This window comes from Astatotilapia calliptera, chromosome 8, assembly GCF_900246225.1.
Source record: "Astatotilapia calliptera chromosome 8, fAstCal1.2, whole genome shotgun sequence".
In the NCBI taxonomy this organism is placed as follows: Eukaryota; Metazoa; Chordata; class Actinopteri; order Cichliformes; family Cichlidae; genus Astatotilapia; species Astatotilapia calliptera.
In genome coordinates, this window is record NC_039309.1 from 12,065,147 (window position 1) to 12,087,812 (window position 22,666).

General features: G+C 38.9%; 4 protein-coding genes across 6 annotated transcripts; 2 read left to right on the forward strand and 2 right to left on the reverse strand.

The window, feature by feature from the left end:
- Positions 1 to 491: 491 nt before the first annotated feature.
- LOC113028345 (voltage-dependent anion-selective channel protein 2-like) lies at positions 492 to 6,734 on the reverse strand. The gene is made up of 9 exons (XM_026178541.1): positions 6,580 to 6,734; positions 5,678 to 5,749; positions 5,500 to 5,549; positions 2,331 to 2,483; positions 2,203 to 2,255; positions 1,887 to 2,114; positions 1,637 to 1,787; positions 1,454 to 1,511; positions 492 to 1,367 (listed from the first exon to the last, which is right to left on the reverse strand). The coding sequence occupies exons 2-9, from the start codon at positions 5,742 to 5,744 to the stop codon at positions 1,276 to 1,278; spliced, it is 852 nt and encodes a 283-aa protein (XP_026034326.1). The 5' UTR covers positions 5,745 to 5,749; positions 6,580 to 6,734; the 3' UTR covers positions 492 to 1,275.
- Positions 6,735 to 8,951: 2,217 nt separating this feature from the next.
- Positions 8,952 to 14,712, reverse strand: samd8 (sterile alpha motif domain containing 8). The gene is made up of 6 exons (XM_026178540.1): positions 14,519 to 14,712; positions 13,118 to 13,693; positions 12,493 to 12,588; positions 12,304 to 12,421; positions 12,077 to 12,227; positions 8,952 to 10,544 (listed from the first exon to the last, which is right to left on the reverse strand). Exons 2-6 carry the CDS (start codon positions 13,672 to 13,674, stop codon positions 10,240 to 10,242), a joined length of 1,227 nt encoding a protein of 408 aa, XP_026034325.1. The 5' UTR covers positions 13,675 to 13,693; positions 14,519 to 14,712; the 3' UTR covers positions 8,952 to 10,239.
- Positions 14,713 to 15,308: 596 nt separating this feature from the next.
- On the forward strand, positions 15,309 to 16,412 carry LOC113028347 (dual specificity protein phosphatase 13). Its single transcript, XM_026178545.1, has 3 exons — positions 15,309 to 15,475; positions 15,569 to 15,786; positions 15,900 to 16,412. Exons 1-3 carry the CDS (start codon positions 15,327 to 15,329, stop codon positions 16,091 to 16,093), a joined length of 561 nt encoding a protein of 186 aa, XP_026034330.1. The 5' UTR covers positions 15,309 to 15,326; the 3' UTR covers positions 16,094 to 16,412.
- A 2,986-nt stretch (positions 16,413 to 19,398) lies between these two features.
- On the forward strand, positions 19,399 to 21,118 carry LOC113028348 (dual specificity protein phosphatase 26-like). 3 transcript variants are annotated; one of them, XM_026178547.1, is made up of 4 exons: positions 19,399 to 19,759; positions 19,926 to 19,963; positions 20,060 to 20,143; positions 20,642 to 21,118. In XM_026178547.1, the coding sequence occupies exons 1-4, from the start codon at positions 19,632 to 19,634 to the stop codon at positions 20,851 to 20,853; spliced, it is 462 nt and encodes a 153-aa protein (XP_026034332.1). In that variant the 5' UTR covers positions 19,399 to 19,631; the 3' UTR covers positions 20,854 to 21,118. The 3 variants fall into 3 exon arrangements, with proteins under 3 accessions (XP_026034332.1, XP_026034331.1, XP_026034333.1); XM_026178548.1 differs by having other exon boundaries at positions 19,712 to 19,763; XM_026178546.1 differs by having other exon boundaries at positions 19,404 to 19,759; positions 19,926 to 20,143.
- The last annotated feature ends 1,548 nt before the right edge of the window (positions 21,119 to 22,666 follow it).

Consider the following 22,666-nt stretch of genomic DNA (forward strand, 5'->3'; position numbering starts at 1 on the left):
GGTAAACAGTGAACTGACCGCTTACGCAATAGGAAAAATCTTTGTGGTTAATCCAGTCCAGAATATGAATGCATTCACTACAGATCAAAGGTTGCCAGTTTTTGAAGTAACTCTGGGATAGAAACAGATTATTCCCTGTTTTTTGCTAAGTGATATTACAAAATGTTTTTATGCAAACAGTAGTAGAAACACGTCAGCAAGCCGACTGTGGAAGTTATGGGGTACAGTCTAAACTTAACTAAAATTTTGTTTTTGATCTCTCTTGACTGGCTCAAACATGTTTGTCCTATAGGAGCGACTGTAGCTAGGATTATGCACTCAACTGAGAGGCGTAAGAAAACCATCCAGTCGACTGCAATCTACCCTAACCTTCCTTCTGTGTGAGTATTTGATTAAAGTAAATTGCACGTGTTTTGTTATTGCATAATTTAAATAAGCTGACTTTGTATAATATCCTCTAATTGGCATCAAATTAGAGGTGAGAAGAAAGGTTGATTTCAGGACTTTATTGTAAAGGTAGACACACACCAACACACAAACAGCTCCCTGATTAGTGTCACAGTCCTCAAAGGGGAAGTAAGGTGGATAATTCACTCAGTCACTCAAGCCACAGTGAGGGAAATAAAAATGTATTTAGCATAGCCTTGCAACTTAGAAGCAGCTAGCAGAGGTCCTAAACTCTTCAGTCAGAACATTTAAACATCAGTCAAACTGCTCTTTAGTTGTTTTCTCTAAGAAAACAACTAAAGCACAGCCAGGAGGCTGGCTTCAGTCTTCATAGCATAATTTGTTGGAGTAACCCTTCCACAGGCAGTACTACCAAAATATAAATAAAATGTGCAAATAAAACAAAGGAGGAAGAGCTTAATTAAGGGAAAAATCCTACTGTGCAAAATAACACCTCAGGTTTACATTCTATGTGATCACACTTTAGCAAAGGAACAAGTTTTTGTTTTGAAAACCACTCTTTGTCTTCGTCAAACTAAAAAAAAAGCTCATGTTCAACAGCGAGTGGAAGGTTTTTCTATAATTATCATTATGGTAAATTGAAAGGAGTAATAGCTGATTAATAAATACATGTGACTGACTACTTATTGTAACCACAATCAAAGGAAGTAGGTGGAAAGGTTTCCATCTCATCAGTGCTTGTGTCCTGGGGGTTCTACTTTGTTTTGGCTTAGTCGTTAGAATATACGTTGCTGACCACACAGGAAGGCAGAAGGTCAGGTTCTGCCGATAATCCTTCCTCTTCTTATGAAGTAGCAGACATTATCCTTATGCCTCCAATTCTAGGCCTAGACCTAGTTTGTGGCCACCAGCATTGATATTCTTCCCATCAACAAGTGCAGAGAGGGTGAGTTTCATGCCTGAAATATTAAGTGAACTTAATGAAACGAGTTCCTTAAGATATAGAAGTGTTTTTATTGGACATTATTAATGAGGTTGTTCTTACCGGGCCGGAGAGTCTGGGTGTACCCAACTCCTACCAAGCTGGCATTATTCACCTTAGCCTGCAGGGAAAAAACCCCACATGAAATCATTTAAGCACTGAAAGTTACTGTTAGTCTTTTATTCTGGACTACAAACTAGACTTTATAATATCTTTAAAATGTAAGAAAATGTGAGAATATCTTACTGATATGGAGGCACTGGAGTCTAACTGGTATTTAGCAGCGATTCCAAAGGAAGTGCTGTTGTTGCCCGCTGTCCAGGCAAGATTCACAGCGGTCTCCAGGTCATCATTGACCTTCTGATAAATAGAGCCACCAAACTCTGAACCATCATTTCTGAGGGAAATGGGGGGAAACAAATACACATTACACCTTGACTCACGGATCAATAAATTATATTAGAAATCATTAAAATATTGTCTTCAAAAAACATACACATTGGTGTGGAGCTGGAAGTCCCCAGTTTTGTAACCGACAGCAAAGTTGCTCTTGGTCATCTTGGATTTAGCCGTGTCAAAGGTCATCTGGTAACCTGCCAACCATCCCTCATATCCGGCCACTGCTGCTCCATGAATAGTAGGACCAGCAAAGTCTAAATCTACGTCAACACCGGCATTAAGGTACTCCCTTTTATAAGCCGTTTTAACCTTGCCACTCTTCTTGCTGTGAAATTAAAATGAACATTTTACATAAGACTACTGAGTTAGTAACAGGCTGCCAATCACGAATTTCCAATCAGTAAATAACCTACCCAGTATTAGGTGAAAACGTTGTCTCAAATGTAAGTTTCAGGCCTTTGGTGATCTAAAAAACAAAAATTAATTTACTTTCCAATTTCATATTTGGAATGGTCAACACTATAGCCAAGATATAAATTACCTGATCTTCAACACAAATTTCTGTCCCGAGAGTGTTTTCCGTGGTCCACTTCTCCGTGAACGTCAGCCCATATTCAGCCCATTTGTACTTGGTTTCAAGGGTTCCAGTGACCTTGCTGGTATCGACATTGGATGAGCCTGATGTTTTAAATTCCTGAAACAAATAAATGAGGGAAAACGATACTGGTTAGAAAAGTCTGTTATCTGTCATACATACAAATGTTAATAAGTCTGATGTGTATTTTAGTGTATGGTACCACTTGTGCATTGTGCAAATTACTCTTGTATAGTACTTTAACCTTTTTTTTTTTAAATGTACCTTAGTTTTCTTATTTTTCTGATTTTACTGTTTTCTAAATATAAACCAGTTCACTTTTTCTGACCCTTGTGCTGCTGTCAGAAGTTCACTTCTATCTATTTCAGACTGTCTTTATATATTTTCTAGATTTTACACCAAACATAATAACAGGAGTCAAAACAATTATCCGTTTAATTTATATCTCAGAATTTAAATAAACAGTTAAAACAAAGTTGACTGATTTTTCTTTCACTGTGACAATAAATAACAATTTATAATTAACTGTGATCTTCATTTCACAATTACAAACAAGCACAATCTGATTAAAGTAATAACTCACAAAACAGTTGTACTTCACGATTCTCCTGAAAACACTGAGTATTAACGCACAACACAGCTTTTGTTTTCTTTTTTAAATTGTGTGTTTGGAGTTACAATCTTGTTGGTACATAGATTTTTATTTTTTTTTATATTTTTGGGGGGGGGGGGGGGGGGGGGGGCGCAGTTGTGCATCGTTTTCCAGTTACACTTCTATAACAATATAACAATCCTTCTACAGGTCCTGCGAAAGCTGGTGTGTTTTGCAGCAACTAATTCTTCCAGAGAAGAGCAGATTTCCTTTTGTCATCCTCCTTAATGGGAGCACCTGACTCCAAGAAGGTTTTAGAGAAGTCACTAATACAAAGCTTTATATACTTTTTCAAACCTGCACTGCATGCTTAGTGTGTTCACTAAATACATATTTGTGTGCTTAGTTTAGTTAGATTGAATTTATCGTTAAGTTTGACTTGGATCAGTAATTGCAGTAATCGTGGATTAACAAGCTTTTTTTCCTCTTCTTGGATTAGCCAAAGAAAACAAATAAACCGATGGCCACAAGTTTTCTTGCAATTTTATCCATAATGTAGCGCTGGGGGAGCAAACCAGATGTCGTGAGGTTATGCCTGATGTGACGTTTTCAAAGGTGCAACAAAATCAACCTTTTTTTAATGTCTTTAAATGATTAGACTGTAAAGACCACAATGAAGCATCTTAAGTGAAAATCTGTTATATACAGAGATGGGCAGTAACGCGTTACTTGCAACGTGTTACTGTAATCCGATTACTTTTTTCAAGTAACGAGTAAAGTAAGGGATTACTATTGCAAAAATGGTAATTAGATTACTGTTACTTTCCTGTAGGAATGCTGCGTTACTAAAACCGTGATTTTTTTGCGAGAATGTCTCATGACAGTGACGTAAGCGAGGGCGACGTCCGTGACAACATCTGTGTGCAGATCAACAATGGATAATATATCGAGTACGGGAGAGAGTATGAGCGTGCAGCGTTTAAAGCGTGGAAGTACTGACCTTATTTTGAGTTTGATTCCATAAAAAGTGACAAAAACATTAGCGTCAGTTATGCGTGGGAAGAAAACTTCTTTTTACAGCGGAAAAAAACCCCTAAACTTCCAAGCTAGCACCGAGTAGCTACGACGTAATGGGAAACTCACAGAGAAACTCGCGGATTCTTCAAGTGACTGCTGCGGCACACCTGCACCAGGGTAAACCTCCGCCTACCCCACTCCTGCTTTACAGGTGAAAATAGAGCAACAGGACCGCTAGTCTTTGATTTTATTTATTTTCTGCTGTGTTTCACTTGCATCTATTTGAAAGACTGAGTGTAAACACAAAGAAAATATTTTATTTTATGTGCTGGAATGTGCAGAAAATAGGTTTAAATGTAAAACAAATTTCTTCCAGTCAGAGAATGTTGCATATAATTTAATTTTTGCTTGATGCATAAAGTTAAAAGATTAAAACTAACAAAACAAGTTTTAAAAAGAGACTTTTCCATTTGATTACATTTTGTATGATGGATTATGCAGGAAAAAGCAGAATTGGGCTGAAAGATCTATCGCTTTATCACCTACTCAGGTTGTAAATCGTGTTTTTAAAAAGTAACTAAGTAAGTAATTAATTACTTTTGACAATAAGTAATCAGTAAAGTAATGGGATTACTTTTTTGGGTAAGTAATCAGTAATTAGTTACTGATTACTTTTTTCAAGTAACTTGACCAACACTGGTTATATAACCATATGAAACCAAAAAAAAAAAAAAAATCTCAAAAATAAACTCACAACAAACTTACTTTTAAAGGACAAACAACACAAGACATAACTTCCTATGAAACATTGACAATTTGTAACACTACTTTACAAAGTTCCATTACTAAACAATATACTCAGTAACACAAACTGTTAGGACCACACAGCACCAGGAAACCGGGCGAGGCAAAGAAAACACATTAACAGGTGTTTTTACATGGAGACAGAATTATTTTACCACCAAACTTGTTAAGACTAACTCCAAACGGAGTTCAAAGCTACATTTTATGGCTTTGCTGTGGAAACATCAACACAAACAAGCCAGATGCTGACTTTATATGGTAACACAAATTGGCATTACAGTTTACTTCATTTCCCTCTTGTTAGCAGAACAGTGGAGCATTTATTTTATTTATGATTTATCTATTTTTATGAGGCTATTAAAATCTCGTACTCCCCAGGCAGAAGAATGAGCCACTGCCAAAATACAGAAAGGCCCATCTATGCAAATAATAATAAAAAATACAATGTTATGGAGCAAGAGTATGAAACATGCAAGAGTATGCAAGAAAAAAAGTGCCTTGATACAAATGTTTGGTCATGCTGCTCAGCACTAACATGGAATCACATATTTGATAAAATGAAAGAAATGTTTGTTTGTCATTTAGGATCTGCAGGCCCTTTACCCTCTAACCTATGTGTTGATATTTCATATCTATGATAACAATATTAGTATACATTAGCTACATTTCAACATTGGATGTTATATTTACAGTTAAACTCACCACTCCACTTGAAGACTTAGTCTTCACATCAAGCTTGACGAGCCCAAAGCCTGCAAAGACAATGACAGTGAGATACTACTTCCTGTGCTTGGAAAAGGCATTTCCAGCCGCAGACCTGACCTCTTCAGGTCAGCAAATACACACTTATAAAGGTGCCTTTTATCTTTCTTCCAGTTACCATATCCCTTATTGAAGATGTCCTTTGCTGATTTGCCCAGGTCTGCATATGCTGGAGGGACTGCCATTCTGCCTATACACACAAGAGAAAAGTGAATGTAAATGGTGACACAGGAGTATAAAAAGCAGCTTGCTTTTAATTAAACGTTAGTTAATAAAAGAATTAAAACCAAGCATATGTATAGACATGGGCAAAATGTGCGTCTGTAAAGTGTGATAGCTGTGGCTGTCAAATGGAGAGGAAAGTTACAAATTTTACAACTGGAAATATTTTTAAAATTCTTGTTCTACTGTCAACTGCTTTAAACTCAATGATGGTGAAACATTATACAGTGAATGCATTAAGCAACCAAAAAAAACTAAGAGAGAAGTAGTAAAATCCCAGCTATTATAACCTTGACTACAATTAATGTTTCTGTCAAGTATTTGTAATTCAGATTTTATTTTAATATTTATTTGTTTAACTGCTGTCACTAGCTATATATAAAGACACGAGTTCAGGTGTCTTTCACCTTATTCTCAAGGTTAGACCGACGTTTTCAAGTAATCAGAGCATGGAGGTTATTGGTTAAGAAGGAAAAACGCTATAACAGATTGCATACAAAAGAGGTTTAAATAGTATGGAAAAAACTAAGTGAGCATCTGGGTCATGGATTCAATAAGTGAACTGAGCTTTACTTTGAAGACGTTATCAAAATTAAAGAGTGTTAGTTGAATATACATTTATTTTCCATGCAAATACTTGCAACCACAGCACTGAGTGTAGTAAGGGCATAAAATTACATACAGTCTATGGGTAGGGGGCGTTTTCTAGCTAGCAAATAGAATGTCTGACAGCAGTACCCCTGCACTACAACAAATAAAACACGGATAACGTGTGTAAATACTCAGCCTATTACTTACCGAGAGTTTCTTCTCTTTATTATATACCCACTAACTTGACAGATAAGAAAAGCTGCGGAATGAGCGAGTACAGCCGGTGTAGGACGATATGGAGGAGACACCGCAGCAAACAACCTGCTGACCTCGGCTCAGCAGGACCCGAAAATATAGCTGTGCGTTTTGTGCCCGACTGAAATAGGAATCGTGTAGTAATTGTTTAAATCATATGGATATTAATTTATACATAAATTATATTTTACAACAGGAAACTGAATTTTGAAAAAGCGACTTTCACGTTAATAATGCGAGAGGTCTTCCAGGCAAATGGAAGACCTCTAAATCACTATGGCAACCTATATACGACTGAAAGTTACGGGCTTATGCATACAGAGCTGTACAGAAATCAGCTATAGTGCTACATTGGTGCCGCTCACCAAATCTAACGTATCATTCACAGGTTTTACATAATCAGGAGGAAAAGCCTTTAATGACAGGATACACTCGTGGATCACTTTATTAGGTACACTTTACCTGCTCGTTAAGACAATCTTGTAGCAGGCCCTAGCATGACAGAAGAGAGTCTTTAACGGGGCATTCGCTTATTTTCTTCATCAGGAGACGTACGGTAGTTCTGAGGAACTTCTGAACATTTTTGGACATCGTTTGAACGCAGTGAAAGCTACAAAATAAAATATATAGTCCTTTTGTTGTGTCACAACATGGCACAGTCTGTGACTTCAAGCACCAAAGGAGTGCAAATAAAGTGAGAAAAATCCGAAAATAAGTGCTCAAGAGTTATACATTAAGTCATTAATGAATATAAAGTAAAGTATTTAAATACACTTGTATCTAAGTGCTGCACAATGTCATCTCATCGCAAACCTCGATCCGCTTGCAAAGCGTGCAAACACCTGCGAGCGTTAAACATTCGTCTCTTTTTCATGCTAGCTTGAGAAACACGTGTCTGAGCTAAAGACCACACTCCCTTGTACAACCCATTATGCTAATCTGAGGACTGGTGAGCAGCGACTGGTAGTACAGCTTTGCCAGTATAACTTTGAAGCGTGTTGCAAAGCCGGACAGGACAACACTAATGGGGATGGCTCCAAGATTCCATACCAGGAAGAACCTATAAGGGGAGGACACAGATGAGGACATTTTTTCCATGTGCTGAACTTCACATATCAGCACTTGATGAAAGGCGACTTTACCAGCTATTTGATCACCTTAGGCTTTATCAGCGTGTGGTATACACACAAAGACTCCATGATGGGGAAGAGATTCAGCAGCTCATTGTCCTAGAACCCTTGCAACATAAGGTATGCAAGAGCCAACATGAAGATGGGGGCATTTCAGTGCAAAGAGCACCCTCAGTCTGTTGAGGAGGACTGGCTCGGCAGTGCAAGCGGTGCACACTGGTTAAAGGTATCCAGTACCTAGTGACATTCAGCAATATTACAACACCACTTGAGGTCCTTGCAGTGGACTATGTGGTGATGGTGAGCCGGATGAACAGGTAGAGACTGCTGAGGCCTCTGAAGCAAGTGATGAGGCTCAAAGCAGCTCTGTGAATAGCCCAGTATCTTTCCCATTGACTTCCACAGAGACATAAAGATATGGTTTCTCCCTTCTTTTTGTTGGACTTTTAACCTGATATTTAATTGGACATTTCAGCTGCTGTGGTTATAACTCTAATGGACTAGGACACATTAAGAAAAAGACTGCGTGTGGGACCATATTCAAGGACTTTTGTTACTCACTACTGATTACAGACTTTAGGAGCATGTTTTTATCAGCATTGTGGGTCTTGTTATATTCGTGACACAGTATTAATCATTCCAGGGCGAGTGAATAAATACCATCTGAAGGCTGTTGGGGTTTAAAGGGGGTTATTTGGTTTTATCCCTGTTCAGTAAGCGCTCAGCATATGCTTTGTTTTTTGCGGGTCTGGGCCCTTCTCGGAGTTTCTTGAATGTTTTTTGTAATTTGCCACTTTGTCATTTGGAGCCCATGGTGGCTCACGGGCCACTGAGTTTTATCTTTACAAATTAAAATGTTGACTGTAACATGACTGTATTGAAAACGATGTTGAACCCAAGTTTCCCTGGAGTAAGGGCACCCTGCCAATCAAGCTTGGTGTAGGAAATTAGAGGAAAATTGTGTTAGGCTAGATTCCTGTCTGTGGGCGCAGTATACTTCAGGTTGCCACCATGTCAACACAAGTCGCTCTTTAATACCTAAAGCAGTGGCCTGTAACAATAAAATACACATTTAACTCAGCCTGTCAATTTTCCAAATGATTGCTCTTAAGCTCTGGCAACAGCGCGCATTCCCCAGGTGGTCGTACAGCAAGTGGGGCAAAATAAATAGATAAATAAAAAAGGAAAGGAAACTCCTGTTTCAGCTCTTTATTGATGGAAATGACTGTTGGGACAAGAAGTTTAATGGCTCTACAGTAGCACATAAACACATCCTACTTCTTCAGTGAAGGGATGTGTTAAGACTGTTAACTCCACTCAGAGTCATGTTTCTAACATGCTGCAATGACGATGATCTTTTACGATTCTCTCAATGAAATGTACAGGACAAGCTGGAATATGTAAATTAAATAACACGTGTTTCCAACGAATACAGAGTTTGAAGCAACTGTAAACATAATTCTCTATGTGCACATTGCTGCAACCTTGTACACAGAATATAAAAATACCTATTGACATTTATAAAATGGAATAAATTAATCTAAACAAATACAAATTTCAGCATCTGTTTACTACATATTAACATCAAAGAATTAATATCAAGAAAAGGTTGTTGCACTTGGTCTAAGTCTAGTAGTTTACACTGAATGTGGACTTCTTAAAAAACCTATACATATATTCAACAGTAAACATGAGCAGTTTGGAATAATTCTTCACAGAGAAATGTATCACAGTAACACTCCAGGTAATTGGCAAATGGAACTATGTTTAAGACAGCTGGATAAAACTTTATTCTAACTTTTTTGGCTGATAATGTCATTTCCTTAAATGCATATTTTCTAGGAAATAGCAGGCGATGTCATGAGTAAAGACACAAGATTCGGTGTATGTCGTTTATCTGAAAAGGAGCCATGAATTTCTGTTTCAGTCTTTAGTAATGCTGTCAAAATGTCAGCGTGTTATAAAGGAATGCAGAAAATTGAACAAACATGATGACAAATTATGTTTTTCTATATAACATAATATGAATCTATACATATTGCTTTAACAGTGGTCCATACAGATACATACATACATCGTTTTTTAAAACTCAAATGTGGGATATGAGGAAAAACTCAAGAATCCAGATCCAGATATCTTAATTGCACAGTTTCCTGTAAAGGTTTAGATGCATTTTTAAATGAGAATTTATTTCATAATTTTCTTGCTATCCAAACAGTCTGTAACAGATGTCATTGTATTGTAAAATCAAACTGGGATGGGGCCTTTTAGAAACTCTGCAGGTTTTTTTGTTTAAAAAAAGACAATAAAAGCAGGTTAGGAGCTAAATCCTAAAATGTAAAAGGATATGGCTCTGTGTATTCCATCAGGCTTTGTGCGGCTCATATTAGGCGTCTTTTTCGCACACCGCCTCAGTTGGCAACTTGACAAAGCAGACGAAAGAACACTGTCTGTGTCTAACAGTACTGCTGCAGGCTGCTTATTATCCGATCAGCCTCTTTAGCACAGCAGGTCTAGAAAAAGGCCAGCAGTACTCGTTGGGGACTGGCCCGTTGACATTGCACTCAAAGAAGGAGAACATGGGGAACCAGATGCGAGCTCTCCGGCTCTGCTGGTAGGCCCGAGTGTTAGCTAGGGTGTGGTAGTACAGGAAGAGTCTGGTAGTGATGTAGAAGGCTATGAACACGTCAATGGAGTAGTGTTCATGCGCAGCCAGGATGAAGAAGATGCCGAAGAGGTTGAGCACCCAGGACAAAGTGTGGATAAAATTCCAACTTCTTGGAGTGTCTGTGTAAATCAAAGACGGAAGAGCGTTACTGAGCACTTTATGTGATTCCATTCTAAAATGTGGCACATTGTTAAGTCTGTTAAAGTTATTTTCATTCACATATTTAATGTAAAAATATTTTTTCTGCTTGTGGCTCATCTCAGGCACAAAGCTCTCAGCCACTCCTACCTGCTATTCAAGCTTTTTGTTTAAATCAGAAAGAAAGAAGGGTGGCTCTACAGGAGGAGGAGCTGAAATGGCTTGCTACAGACACTGGAACTGAGGATGAATCATACAAAGTTTCTCTAGCAGAATCAAAGACTAAAAATATTTCAATGGAAACAACTATAATAGGTTTATTATTAATTTTCAAGAAATACTTGCAGTACCAGTAGCGGACACTGGGTGGCAACATAGGGACACCTTCTCCAAATATGGCTAATCTATGTCTGCTTTATCATTTACTACCACTATAGGGTTTATTGTACTGTGTACATAATAATAGTGCTCTTTAGACTTGGATTGAAATTAATAAAGCAACAATAATTTTTTTTAAATCAAGTTTTAATTATATAGGACCAATTCACCCGCCCTATGCATTCCTTGAACATATATGCACATTTAAGGTCATATCATGGTAAACCTGACTCCCAAGTTTCCACACAGTGTTACTGTTGGCCAAGGTACTGCCACCCAGAGCAAGCATCTAATATGACAGCATGTTTAACAGGATTTATAGAAGGTAAGGGCCAAGTTCAATAACCTCAGTTTTATCTGAATTTAGAAGCAAGAAATTTGAGGTCACCCAGGTCTTTACGTCTGTAAGACATTCCTTAAGTTTAACTAAGTGGTGTGTCATATCTGGCTTTGTGGATAAATAAAGCTGGGCATCAACTGCACAGCAACAAAAATGTATGTTATGCTTGGAATGATACTGCCTAAGGGAAGCATGTATAATGTAAATAGAATTGGCCCCAGCACAAAGCCCTGTGGAACTCCATAATTTACCTTATTGCGTGAAGAAGATTCCCCATTTTACATGAACAAATTGGTGTCTATTAGGTAGATATGAGTCCAACCACTGCAATGCAGCATTTTTAATTCCTCTAGCATGGTGTAATCGCTGTAATAAAATATTGCTGTCGGTAGTATCGAAAACTGCACTGGCATTTAGCAGGATAAGCACAGAAATAAGTTCACTGTCAGAAGCCATAAGATGATCATTTGTGACCTTCATTTATGCCTTATTGTGTACTGTGATGAGTTCTGACACCTGACTGAAACTCTTCAAATAAATTAGATCAGTTAGCTGTTGGCTAATGGACTAATATGGTTTGGAATCCATTAACCTGGAAACATACAAATTCTCTCACATGTGTTAGTTAATGTCTAAAATGTTTATTTACTTACAAAATGAGGGGTTTTAGGGATTAGTTTTGAAATCATTGATCATTTTCCAATTATAATTCCAACTTATTCCAAGGCCTTTTCAACTCATCTTAGCACAAGTGTGTTTTCCTCCTCACAGAAAACAGAAACAGAAGCTACTCACATTCTGTGACAAAGAAGTTGAGCATGGTAAGGACCACAGTGTGGCCACTGAACATGTAGTCGCCACATGTGTGAACCCCTGTCAGTGTCATCCCAAAACCGCTCCAGATGGCCACAGCTCGCTGTAGTTTGGCCCACATGTCGCCGTACATCTAGAAGGAAACAGGCAATACTCTAATCTTGCAAAGAGATCTGATACATGAGAAAAAGAGAAAAAAGATGCGTTACCTTTCCTGAACACTGCAGGTGCTGTCCTGGAACAGACAGGGAAGTGACAAACATGGTGATACAGCGCAGCATGAACACCGTCCCCATGAGGCTGCACATCCGCCGCAAGAGAATGGACCTAGAAGTAGTGAAATGTGAGTTTCCTGTGCTACTGACAGGCTCCTGGGATCGTTCAGAGCACCTACTGACCTGTGTTTATGGAGCAGCAGAACCAGCATCCAGATGTTACAGAGGATCACTCCACATGCCTCGGCCATGGCGAATGCCCAGGGTATTCTAGGCACACTGCGGAAAAGGACAACATCAGTGCTGAAATAACAGATTGAAAGTGAGCATTTATAGCTGATGTTGCTTAACATCTTACAACAAACATGACAGAAAAATTAGTTTGGTGTTTTGGTATATTAGTTTTAATAAATCATTTCAATGCATATAGATGTTATCTCCCAAGATATCTCTTTTGGAGATAATTAACTAGCCTGAATAATTTGCCTCAGTGTCTTGCCAAACACACACTGGAAATTCCTTGAAATAATCTCTCCTGGTAAGTTTTCATTTCATGAAAAGCCCAAAGCTGGTCATAAACAAAAGTAGGTCACCTTATAAACAATCCTCGAAGGTCTTTTTGAACCTCAGCGAGCACATCAGGAGTATATGAGGACAATAATAGAAACACGCCATAAGGAATTAGGGCAGTTATAATGTCAGCGATTTGGTGTGATACTCAAACATCATCGTTTGTAATATTTCAGAGGTGATTAACGTTTTGGTTGTAAGAAAATTTAAGAAAGCTCTTGTGAGCGATCACACCCACCTGTCTAGAAAAATATCTGGGAGCGGAGGGTATGTGCGCATGTCAGGGACCCTCTCGTGTACAATGACCATGACGAAGGATGTAAACCCAAACACGAACACCACATAGACAGAGCTAAGCACTGTCTTCCAGTACTCGGGATCGAGGCGCCGCATCTGCTGCTTGTACTTTCCATTAGTGTACTGGTGATACTCCTCTCCCACTGGTGCTGTGTCAGTGCTGTCGCAGTCTCTCCCCGGGTCTCCGTTACACAACCAGTCCAAACTGCCTCCGGAACCGGTGGGAGAGTGGCCATCATAGGGAAGACCCAGCTCCTCCAATAAATCAATGTTCTGTTTCTGAAGTTTCCGAATGGAGACCATTAGCCGCTTGATGTCCCCCAGCACCTTGAGCTCCAGTGGTGGCGAGCGGAGGTCGTACTCACTGAGGGCAAGCAGACTGGTGCCATCCAGCCGGTGCTTGTTGCACAGCAGGTCCACATAGTCGCAGAAGCCCTCTTCCTTCAACCACTTGGCAACGTGCTTAGGTGTCCAACGACGGACACTCAGCTGGGTCATTTCCTCCTGACACCAAAGGCTAAAAAGAAGAACAGCCACATTTAAGTTCAGCAGTATCAGTTCCTTATTGGCTTCCAAAACACCATGCAAAATAATATTCAGGATTAGTTTAAGGCACAGTTTATTTGCTCTGAATCAGCAGTAGTAACTTTAAAGACACTATGCAAGACTGCTGCGCAGACAGAAAATACATCCATTTTGTGACAAAATTATAGGTGATAAACAAATTTAAGACAAATCCTGAGTTACACAGGAAATCTGGGTAATCACAACTTATGCAGTTATATGACGCAAGTACTGGCAAGGATTTCCTATGGCACAATGGAAACCACACCCTACAATGTAAGTGAAGGAGCAGCTACATGTTATCCCAGGCCAAACAGTCAATTAAATCCTAAGGTATTATTGTCCTAGTCACATTAAAAGACATTATGACTATTTCTAACTTCATTATTAACCGAAATAAACGCTGCCTCAACAGTCTGCTCCTTGGACTGACAAGAAAGCAACACATTTCTGTGTTTTTTGATAAAAAATAATTTAAATAAACAGTCCAGCAACTACAGTCGACCTGCAATAACCCATATATTTAACCCATTTAAATATATCACTGGCTAGCATTTAAATCGGGCTTAGAAGCTCTTTGTATACTCCGAAGTTAACTTATCTCAGTATTTTGTCAGGCAACTATCTGGCCTATTAGTATGTAAAGACAAATACGCCAGAGATAAACGTGAAAGCATCCACATGCACCCCTGCCCACGGGGCTAACTCAGCTTAATACTAAAGACTGCTAGCTCACTGGTGCTAGCTCAATCAATGCGTGTGCTTTGCGGTCACTCACCAGCTCTGAGATGTAACAGAAGATGACACAGAATATATCTCTCCGGCTAACTAACGAAGTGACATCTCACAAGAATCAGAAGAAATCTTATTAGCATTTGCTTTAGTGACACGAGTTTGCTGGACATCATTACGCCCAGGCTTTGCGCTAGCTAGGAGTCCTGTTGACAACACAAGGCGGTAATGTCCAGAATAGCGGCGCACGCTAAAAGAAAACGCGGAACAACAGTGAAACAGTGACACTCTATGGTGAACAGGTGGTACTACACCGTTCTTACGTGTGAAATCGTATGACCAAAAACATTAAATAGAGTTGTAGTTATTTGCTAGGAGACATTAAACCAAAATTAGTTGGGGTGTATTTATACCCCAGTTTCTATACATGTGGCACTCTGTGGATTAGATAATATCCAAAATAGATTCAAACATGTGTCCTCAATTCTCGTTTTTTAATTAATTAAAATGCATGCTGTACAATCATTCCACTGTGAAAAAAGAACACTTTAAAGAAATCATTCAAAACCCCAAAGGACAATGACAATAATGAGCATGATGAGTGTAAACTTCTGACCACAACTATATGTATTTTTGCAACTGATAAAATTAGAAATTATGAGTTGACATAAAATGTACTTTAAAAAAAACATTTAGAGATGTACAGCTGGCCTACATTCAGAGTAAGGTAGGTCACTGTTTTAATTTTAGAACAGCAACACCTGTCCTTGTCTGTGGCTGCCAGCGTGGTCTCAGTGAAGGTTTAACAGTTTGAAAATAAATGTTGAGAGAATAAATCATACATAGGGATATGCATGTGGTCAACAATGAACAATCTGCAGGAAAATAGTGCAGCTTCTCCTGCCTCTCCTTCTGTGAAAGACCTTGAGAAGATTTTGTATGGAGGTAAAAGGTTTGGTAATCATGTTGATGAAGTTTGGCCTAACCTGTTCATTGGAGATATGTAAGTCTTTAAAATTGTTCTTGATGGCTTATACAACATAATCAGCCTAGATCAATTACCAGTTAGAAAGACTGATTGCTTTTTTCTTTGTAGGTCAGTGGCTAATGATCGCTACAGTCTGTGGAAGCTGGGAATCACCCATGTTGTGAATGCAGCTCATGGGAAGACGCACTGTCAGGGGAGTCACTACTTCTATGGATCCACCGTGGATTATTATGGAGTGCCTGCAGATGACTCACCGTCTTTTGACCTCTCTCGATATTTCTTTCCCTCTGCTGAGTATATTCATAACGCACTTGACACGACAAGTGGTAAATACCCATCATGTTTAATGTCAGCCTCCGCCGACCTCTCACTCGTCTCATCCCTTATCGACCACATGCTTTATGCTCACCGTGATATTTTTCTTCTCCTTCCTCTCCAGGTCGAGTTCTCGTCCACTGTGCTGTTGGTGTGAGCAGGTCTGCCTCCATCGTCCTGGCCTACCTAATGATCCACCACAATTACACGCTCCTAGATGCAATCAATAAGGTCAAAGAGCGCAGGTGGATCTTCCCAAACAGAGGATTCCTTAAACAGCTTCGTGCTTTGGATATGAAACTGCAAAAGACTTCATGACCGCTTCAAAAAATAAAGATCTTCAAATGCACATAACCTCAAAACAGCTTTTTCTCCAGACAAATGAGAGACTTGATGACTGTGTCAGTTGAAGGAAATGCTGTGCTTTGACTTTAATCAGTTTGTTTCAGGAATGGAATCTAATCAAATGTATTTCCCCCACAACTCTGGCGCTGTGTTTGATGTGAATTATGCGGCATCTCTATATAATATCGACCCGCGTCTTAATAGGAGATCAATGTAATGAACTCTCCTCTGGGCAGAATCAATTTAAGGGACTGAATATGAGATATTGTTTTTATTTAACCTTAGTGTTGTGTTGAAGAAGCTTTTATCCAATGTGCTGCAGGTGAAATTAATCTGCAGTGTGTTTTCATTTTAAACCTATTCATTTTTTTGGGGGGGGGGGGGGGGGGGGGGGGGTTTCTTGGTAAGTACAAAAACTTACATAAAACTTTTCTTTTGAAACAACATAACCAGTACACCATGGAAGCCTTTTTTTATCAGTATATTAGCAGTTCTCTTGCAGATGTCCTAAATTTTATTTTGTTACCACAATTGTGATTTGGGGTAAAATGTCTCCAAAAATTATTGGATGAATTGAACCGAAATTTGTCCAGACACTGTGATCCCCTCAGGAACTTTTTATTGTTGACTCTCATGAACTAATGTCATCAGGTCAAATCCACAGTTCTTCTCAAGTGGTGCTTCATGACTAAGTACCTGTAAACAACAGATTAACATTATCATCTGTTATCTACAGATGAGACATTCGTGACTGTAGCAATGCTTACATATTGGACCAAGGTGATGAACTTGATCATCATGAGGCTCTTTGATCCTGTCTATACTCTATCTTTGAATGTGTTCTTCATTTAAAGTTGTTGCTTCTGTCTTCAAATCTCCAGCTGATTGTTTTAATCAGTTCCACTAATAATAATACTAATAAATTAAATCATAATCATTATTTGTTGGCACAAATGGAATACTATAAAAGTAAAACATTATATAAGATGGTCATGGTGATTTTTTAATAATATAAAAGTCACTCCTGAATCAAATGGTAAGCCGTCCAAGTGTTTAATTTATATAATATATGTATAGATATATATGTTTCCCGGCAAATTTAGGTTACTCATGTTGGTTTGCTAGCAACATTTTTTAACAGCATTAGCTAACTTCTTCGCTAATGATGTTAAAATGCTAACTGAATGCTCAGTCTGGGCGATACAAGACCTATCTAGACCTGACAATCATCTATAGAAACAACAACAGGTTTTATTTTAGAAAGTGAAACCTTTCAGCTAATAAGGGTAACTTTGCTTTCGGTTACTCATGTTGGTTTGCCAGTAACAATTTTTAACAGCATTAGCTAACTTCTTCGCTAATGATGTTAAAATGCTATACAAGACCTATCTAGACCTGACAATCATCTATAGAAACAACAACAGGTTTTATTTTAGAAAGTGAAACCTTTCAGCTAATAAGGGTAACTTTGCTTTCGGTTACTCATGTTGGTTTGCTAGTAACAGTTTTTAACAGCATTAGCAACTTCTTGGCTTATGCTAACTGAATGTGCAGACAATGTTGATCCTTAACCAACACTGTTATGATAATGTAGAAACAACACCAACATGAGGATTCAGCTAATAAGGATAGCTTCACTTTTATTGCCACTAGAAGGTCAAAGAGCCACTGCACAGACATTATGTTGGTCTGTTGCCACACTCCTGACTTGCTAAGCTAGCTAAGGAATGATAAATAAACAAAAACACTGTTAAGATTAGCAAGTCATAGTGATGCAAAATGTCAAAGGACAAGACAAAAAAGGAACACTAAATCCTTTGCTAATGGCACATTTTCCTACATGGCATCCCTGTCAAGGGCATATGTGGACACATGATGAAAGGACCCTGGTTAAATGCATCCTGGAAAACCTCACAAGAGATTTTAGCAGATGAATTTCCATTGTTATCACATTAAAAAAACACACACACACATCTTAAAACCAAGTGTTAGCAGGATCAAGGTTTTATTTTCTGGCATTTCCAGCAAGTGGTGGCGGTTTCATTATCTTATTAACGAGACAAAGCACAGCAGCCTTCCCGTGTCTCTTCAGCATGTATCACATTCCTTGCAGCTGATAATGGGGAAATCTGTTCAGAATTTTGCACACCTAACTTTTTTGCACATTAGAAGAAAGAAAAAAAATAAATAAAGATTCAACCTTGCCTCCGAGTCTCAGGTATAATGGGCTCCCTCCATCCCCGCTGGTGATGGCTGTGTGCATCAAAACCTAGCAGGCTGGGGAACTTTTTCAGATAACACAGGTCTTTGGAATGTGACAATGTGCTTTGGGTTTCCTCCGACGAAAGTGACTATGCAGCCTGACAGTCTTTTGATTTCAATGGTCTCTTAGCAAGAAGAATCCTCTTCACAGATATCCTGAATCACCAACGGCTCAGAAACATCTCCCTCTACATTACCGCTGTTCTCGAGAACAAAAGCTAATTTTTAGTGTCTGGTAAATTGTCTGGAGCTCATTCTTAAGTGTCTCTTGTAGAGAATAACTATTCTTAAAATGGTTGTAAAAGAGCTTCTCAACCAGAAAGCTCAAAGGGGAACAAACGCACAATCGCACCATGCTTGTCAAACTACTCTTTCTCTAGCATTTATGGATCACATTCTTAAAGTTTCACATACATATTCAGCTGGATTCCCCCCCACATTTTCACACCACTCTAGAGTCTTCAACAAGGAGAAGCAGCACTTTGAATTATCAATCAATAACCGTCTCCAGGTTAAAAATGACCCGGAGACATTTATTGACTGATTCTGCATCCAACATTGGTACTGGTATTCAACAACACGCCACTGCACCCACATTTTACATACACATTCATGACTCCGAATGAAGAAAAGTCATTACATTTCATGGTGCGAGGGAGAAGTTAATTAGTTTTTTAAAGCTAAAATGGGTGAAATTGACCTGCAACATAATAGAGGAGTTAAAATAGACATTTGCACAGTATGAGAGGCTGTTTAATGTCATGAACAGCCCACAGCAAAGCTCTTTTCTCTCTCTTTTTTTTTTAAATTTCCATTTTGCTTTCACATGATATTTGTGTCAGAGCGTAAACTAGCTGCATGAAGCTGTTACCCTCTTTCTCTTCTATAACTGCCAAATTACACTGGACTTTCTGTCACACAGCATAATCACTTCACTTAAACATTTTGCCCATAATTACATTTAGTTATTGCTCGTTTATGGCATGATTCATCTGTTTGAGGCTTATTAAATCTCAGTCCCGCCGTGGTGTGAAAAGTACAAGCCCCGGCTGCAGTGTTTGTTGTTCTGCCCTCTGCACGAGTAAGACTACACGCTAGGTTATGTACTAAATTGGGTAACTGTCCAGTGATAGCAGATAAACACCTGCTCGTACACATCATCTTGAGCCGGAGAAAGACGGGGAACCGCTTTAAAACAACAAACATTTGGACCAGTGATCGATCCAAGACAAGGGATTTGGATTTTAAAATGTCAGCGCTGAGAAGCAAGAGAAAAGAATATCTAAGTGTGAAGGATTTGCAGAAGCTTTTGGACTCTTGCAAGCTGCACCTCAATCAAATTGACGAAGTGTGGCCGAACATATACATAGGAAATGTGTAAGTATGTACTTTTATTTCAGATGATTCGGTTGCCTTGCAAAGGCTGTTTTCTTTGACATAACTGCTTCCACGTATTGTTTCATTCTGGCATAAAAATCATTGTGCTGTGATGCGTAGAGTTCCCATAAGTCTTGAACCTCTTTCTGTCTCTTTGTCTTGCTAGGGCAGTAGCCCAAAACAAGGCTGCCTTGCTGAAATTAGGTATAACTCATGTATTAAACGCTGCTCACTCCAAGCGAGGCAGCATAGGGAACCAAAGCTTTTATGGCAACGACTTTGTGTATTGTGGCATTCCAGCAGATGACTCGACACACTTTGATCTGGATGTTTACTTTCAGCCTGCAGCCGATTTCATTCACAAAGCTCTGAAGTCACCTGATGGTAAGACTGCTTGAGGCTTTTAATATAGTATTACAAGTGCTACAGTTTTCCTTTCTCAAATCCCTGTATATCACATCTTTTATTTAACTCTGCAAATCCTTATTACAGTAAACCCACTCATTCCACTCAAATTCTCCCACCACGCTGTCCTTTCAATGTCACCTGTCAGCACAATGTAAGACAGCTTTAAGTGTATTTTCAGCCAGCTGTAATAATAAGAGTCTTACCTTGCAGAATTTAGGTATATAATGTGACCATGGCTCTTTTCAAAGAAGCTATCAAGCAGCGGACAGGTTGGGATTAAGGAGACAGTTGGGCCCAGTCTGCAAAGGGACCTTAAATGAACAAAGAGTGAATTGTAGGCACTATTTTTAGCTCGCAGCAGGGAAAAAGAAAGACCACAGCGTGAGACGGGCAGTCATGTATGATATTAATAAGTCTGAGGCTTCTCGCTAATCCTTTCTTCACATCCCTCCCTTCATCTTGCCTGTTCTTCAGGGAAAGTTCTGGTGCACTGCATCATGGGAATGAGCCGGTCATCGACCTTGGTTTTGGCATACCTCATGATCTACCATCATCTCCCACTCAAACAGGCTCTGCAGAAGCTGATCCAGAAAAGAGCCATCTACCCCAACAGAAATTTCCTGGCTTTGCTGTTGGATCTGGATCTTCAACTGACAAAGAAAAAGAAAACATGTCGGATCCTGTAGTGAAAAGAGGCATTTACATCTTCAGCCACAAAGCCACGAGGTGGTTTCTGGGAATAACGATGCCAGCCAGTCTGTCGGTGCAACAGTCCAGACTGAAACGTTTAGACACATCATCGTGAAATTTGGTTCGACTGAGTGAATTTCTGTCGACTCAACTCTGTACACTCATTAGTCTTTACTTTTATTATGATGAGGTTCACCATTCTAAACAAGCTCAGATAGATAGATAGATAGATAGATAGATAGATAGATAGATAGATAGATAGATAGATAGATAGATAGATAGATAGATAGATAGATAGATAGATAGATAGATAGCAAAGTTTCATATTAAAGGAGATTTTCAAATGTTAACATAGGCCTATACAGGCTCATAAAGATTACATGCTACATGATTACAAGCTAAAGAGTAGCAAATAAACATGCTAATGTTAGCATACCGACATCGTATTGTATATGCCCGCGGTCCCCAACCCGTGAGTTGTTTGGTACCGGGCCGTGAGAGTTGAGGCTCAGGTGTGAAATTTATGGTTCTCAGGGTTTTTATCAGTTTTTATCGTTAACTCAGTTTCCCTGGATCTTTTCCCGTGTGTTATGAATAAATATTCTTTTTTTGGTATCGGTACTGGTTTTATTTTGTTGTATTTATCCGCGACACCTTAAAGGCCGGTCCGTGAAAATATTGTCGGACATAAACCGGTCTTAGGCATAAAAAAAGGTTGGGGACCGCTGGTATATGGTAGATCCTAATAGCGTGCTAGCTGTTGTCAATAAGCGTGAAACTTTAGGTCTGATAGTAATATGATAATACTTGAATACTACAGCATGTTAGCGTTGAACTACCTCACATTTTTTATATTCTGGATCAAACAATCATTCTCCAGGCTTTCTGAAGAGAGAGGGCATTGGCTGCTTTTTCATTCATTTTCAGTCACTGAACCTGACCATTTTCAGAAGAAAGTTTTTTTGGGGGGGGGTTAGGCACTGTGTTACTAGCAGCCTGTTGCAAAACTAAACAGCCAGTTCCCATTTCTTTAGTTGATTCTGGCACATTTTGACAGATATAAAAGTTTTGCACCAACAAGGTGTCTCCCAGGGGACTGTTAGCCAAAAACTTGACAAATCTGAGCACTGTGTGCAGTGTGTGCTTAAAAATGTGATTAAGTGAGGTGAAAAAAGTGGCAGGCACGTATCTACATGAGATGAACAGTATCTGAAAGCCATGTCTCAGGTCTTAGTTGAAGGGTGGCTGTCAAGAAACTATTCTTAAGAGATGAAAACAAGCAGAAAAGACTTGGTTATGCCAAATTACACAAGAACTGGACTGATATGAGCTGCAACAGGTCTAATGGAGTGATTATTATTTAATCATCAGTATTTATAGAGGAGGTCAGGAGAGAACAACAACAGTGAGTGTCTGCATTTCAGCCAATATTATCAATATTACCATCAGCATGTCACTGATCCTAAAAACACTACCTCCGATGTAAAAGCATAGCTGGATAGAAAAAAGACACAATATAAGTCACGGATCTGCCTCTTCAGAGCCTGGACCTCAAGCAGAGCGGGATCATCTTGACAGAGAACAGAATAAAGGGCAGCCAACATCCAAAGAAGAGCTTCAAATGTCCTTGAAGCAGCTGGAGAACTATTCCTGAAGACTACTTAAAGAAAATATTAAAAGAAAGTTTATCTGACTTAGGTTGCGTTAAAGAAGAAAATGATGGTGATAGCAAATACATTTCTCGTTAGAATTGTACAAACTCTCTATGTATGTTTATACATGTATCAATAAATTTACCAATTTTGTTTT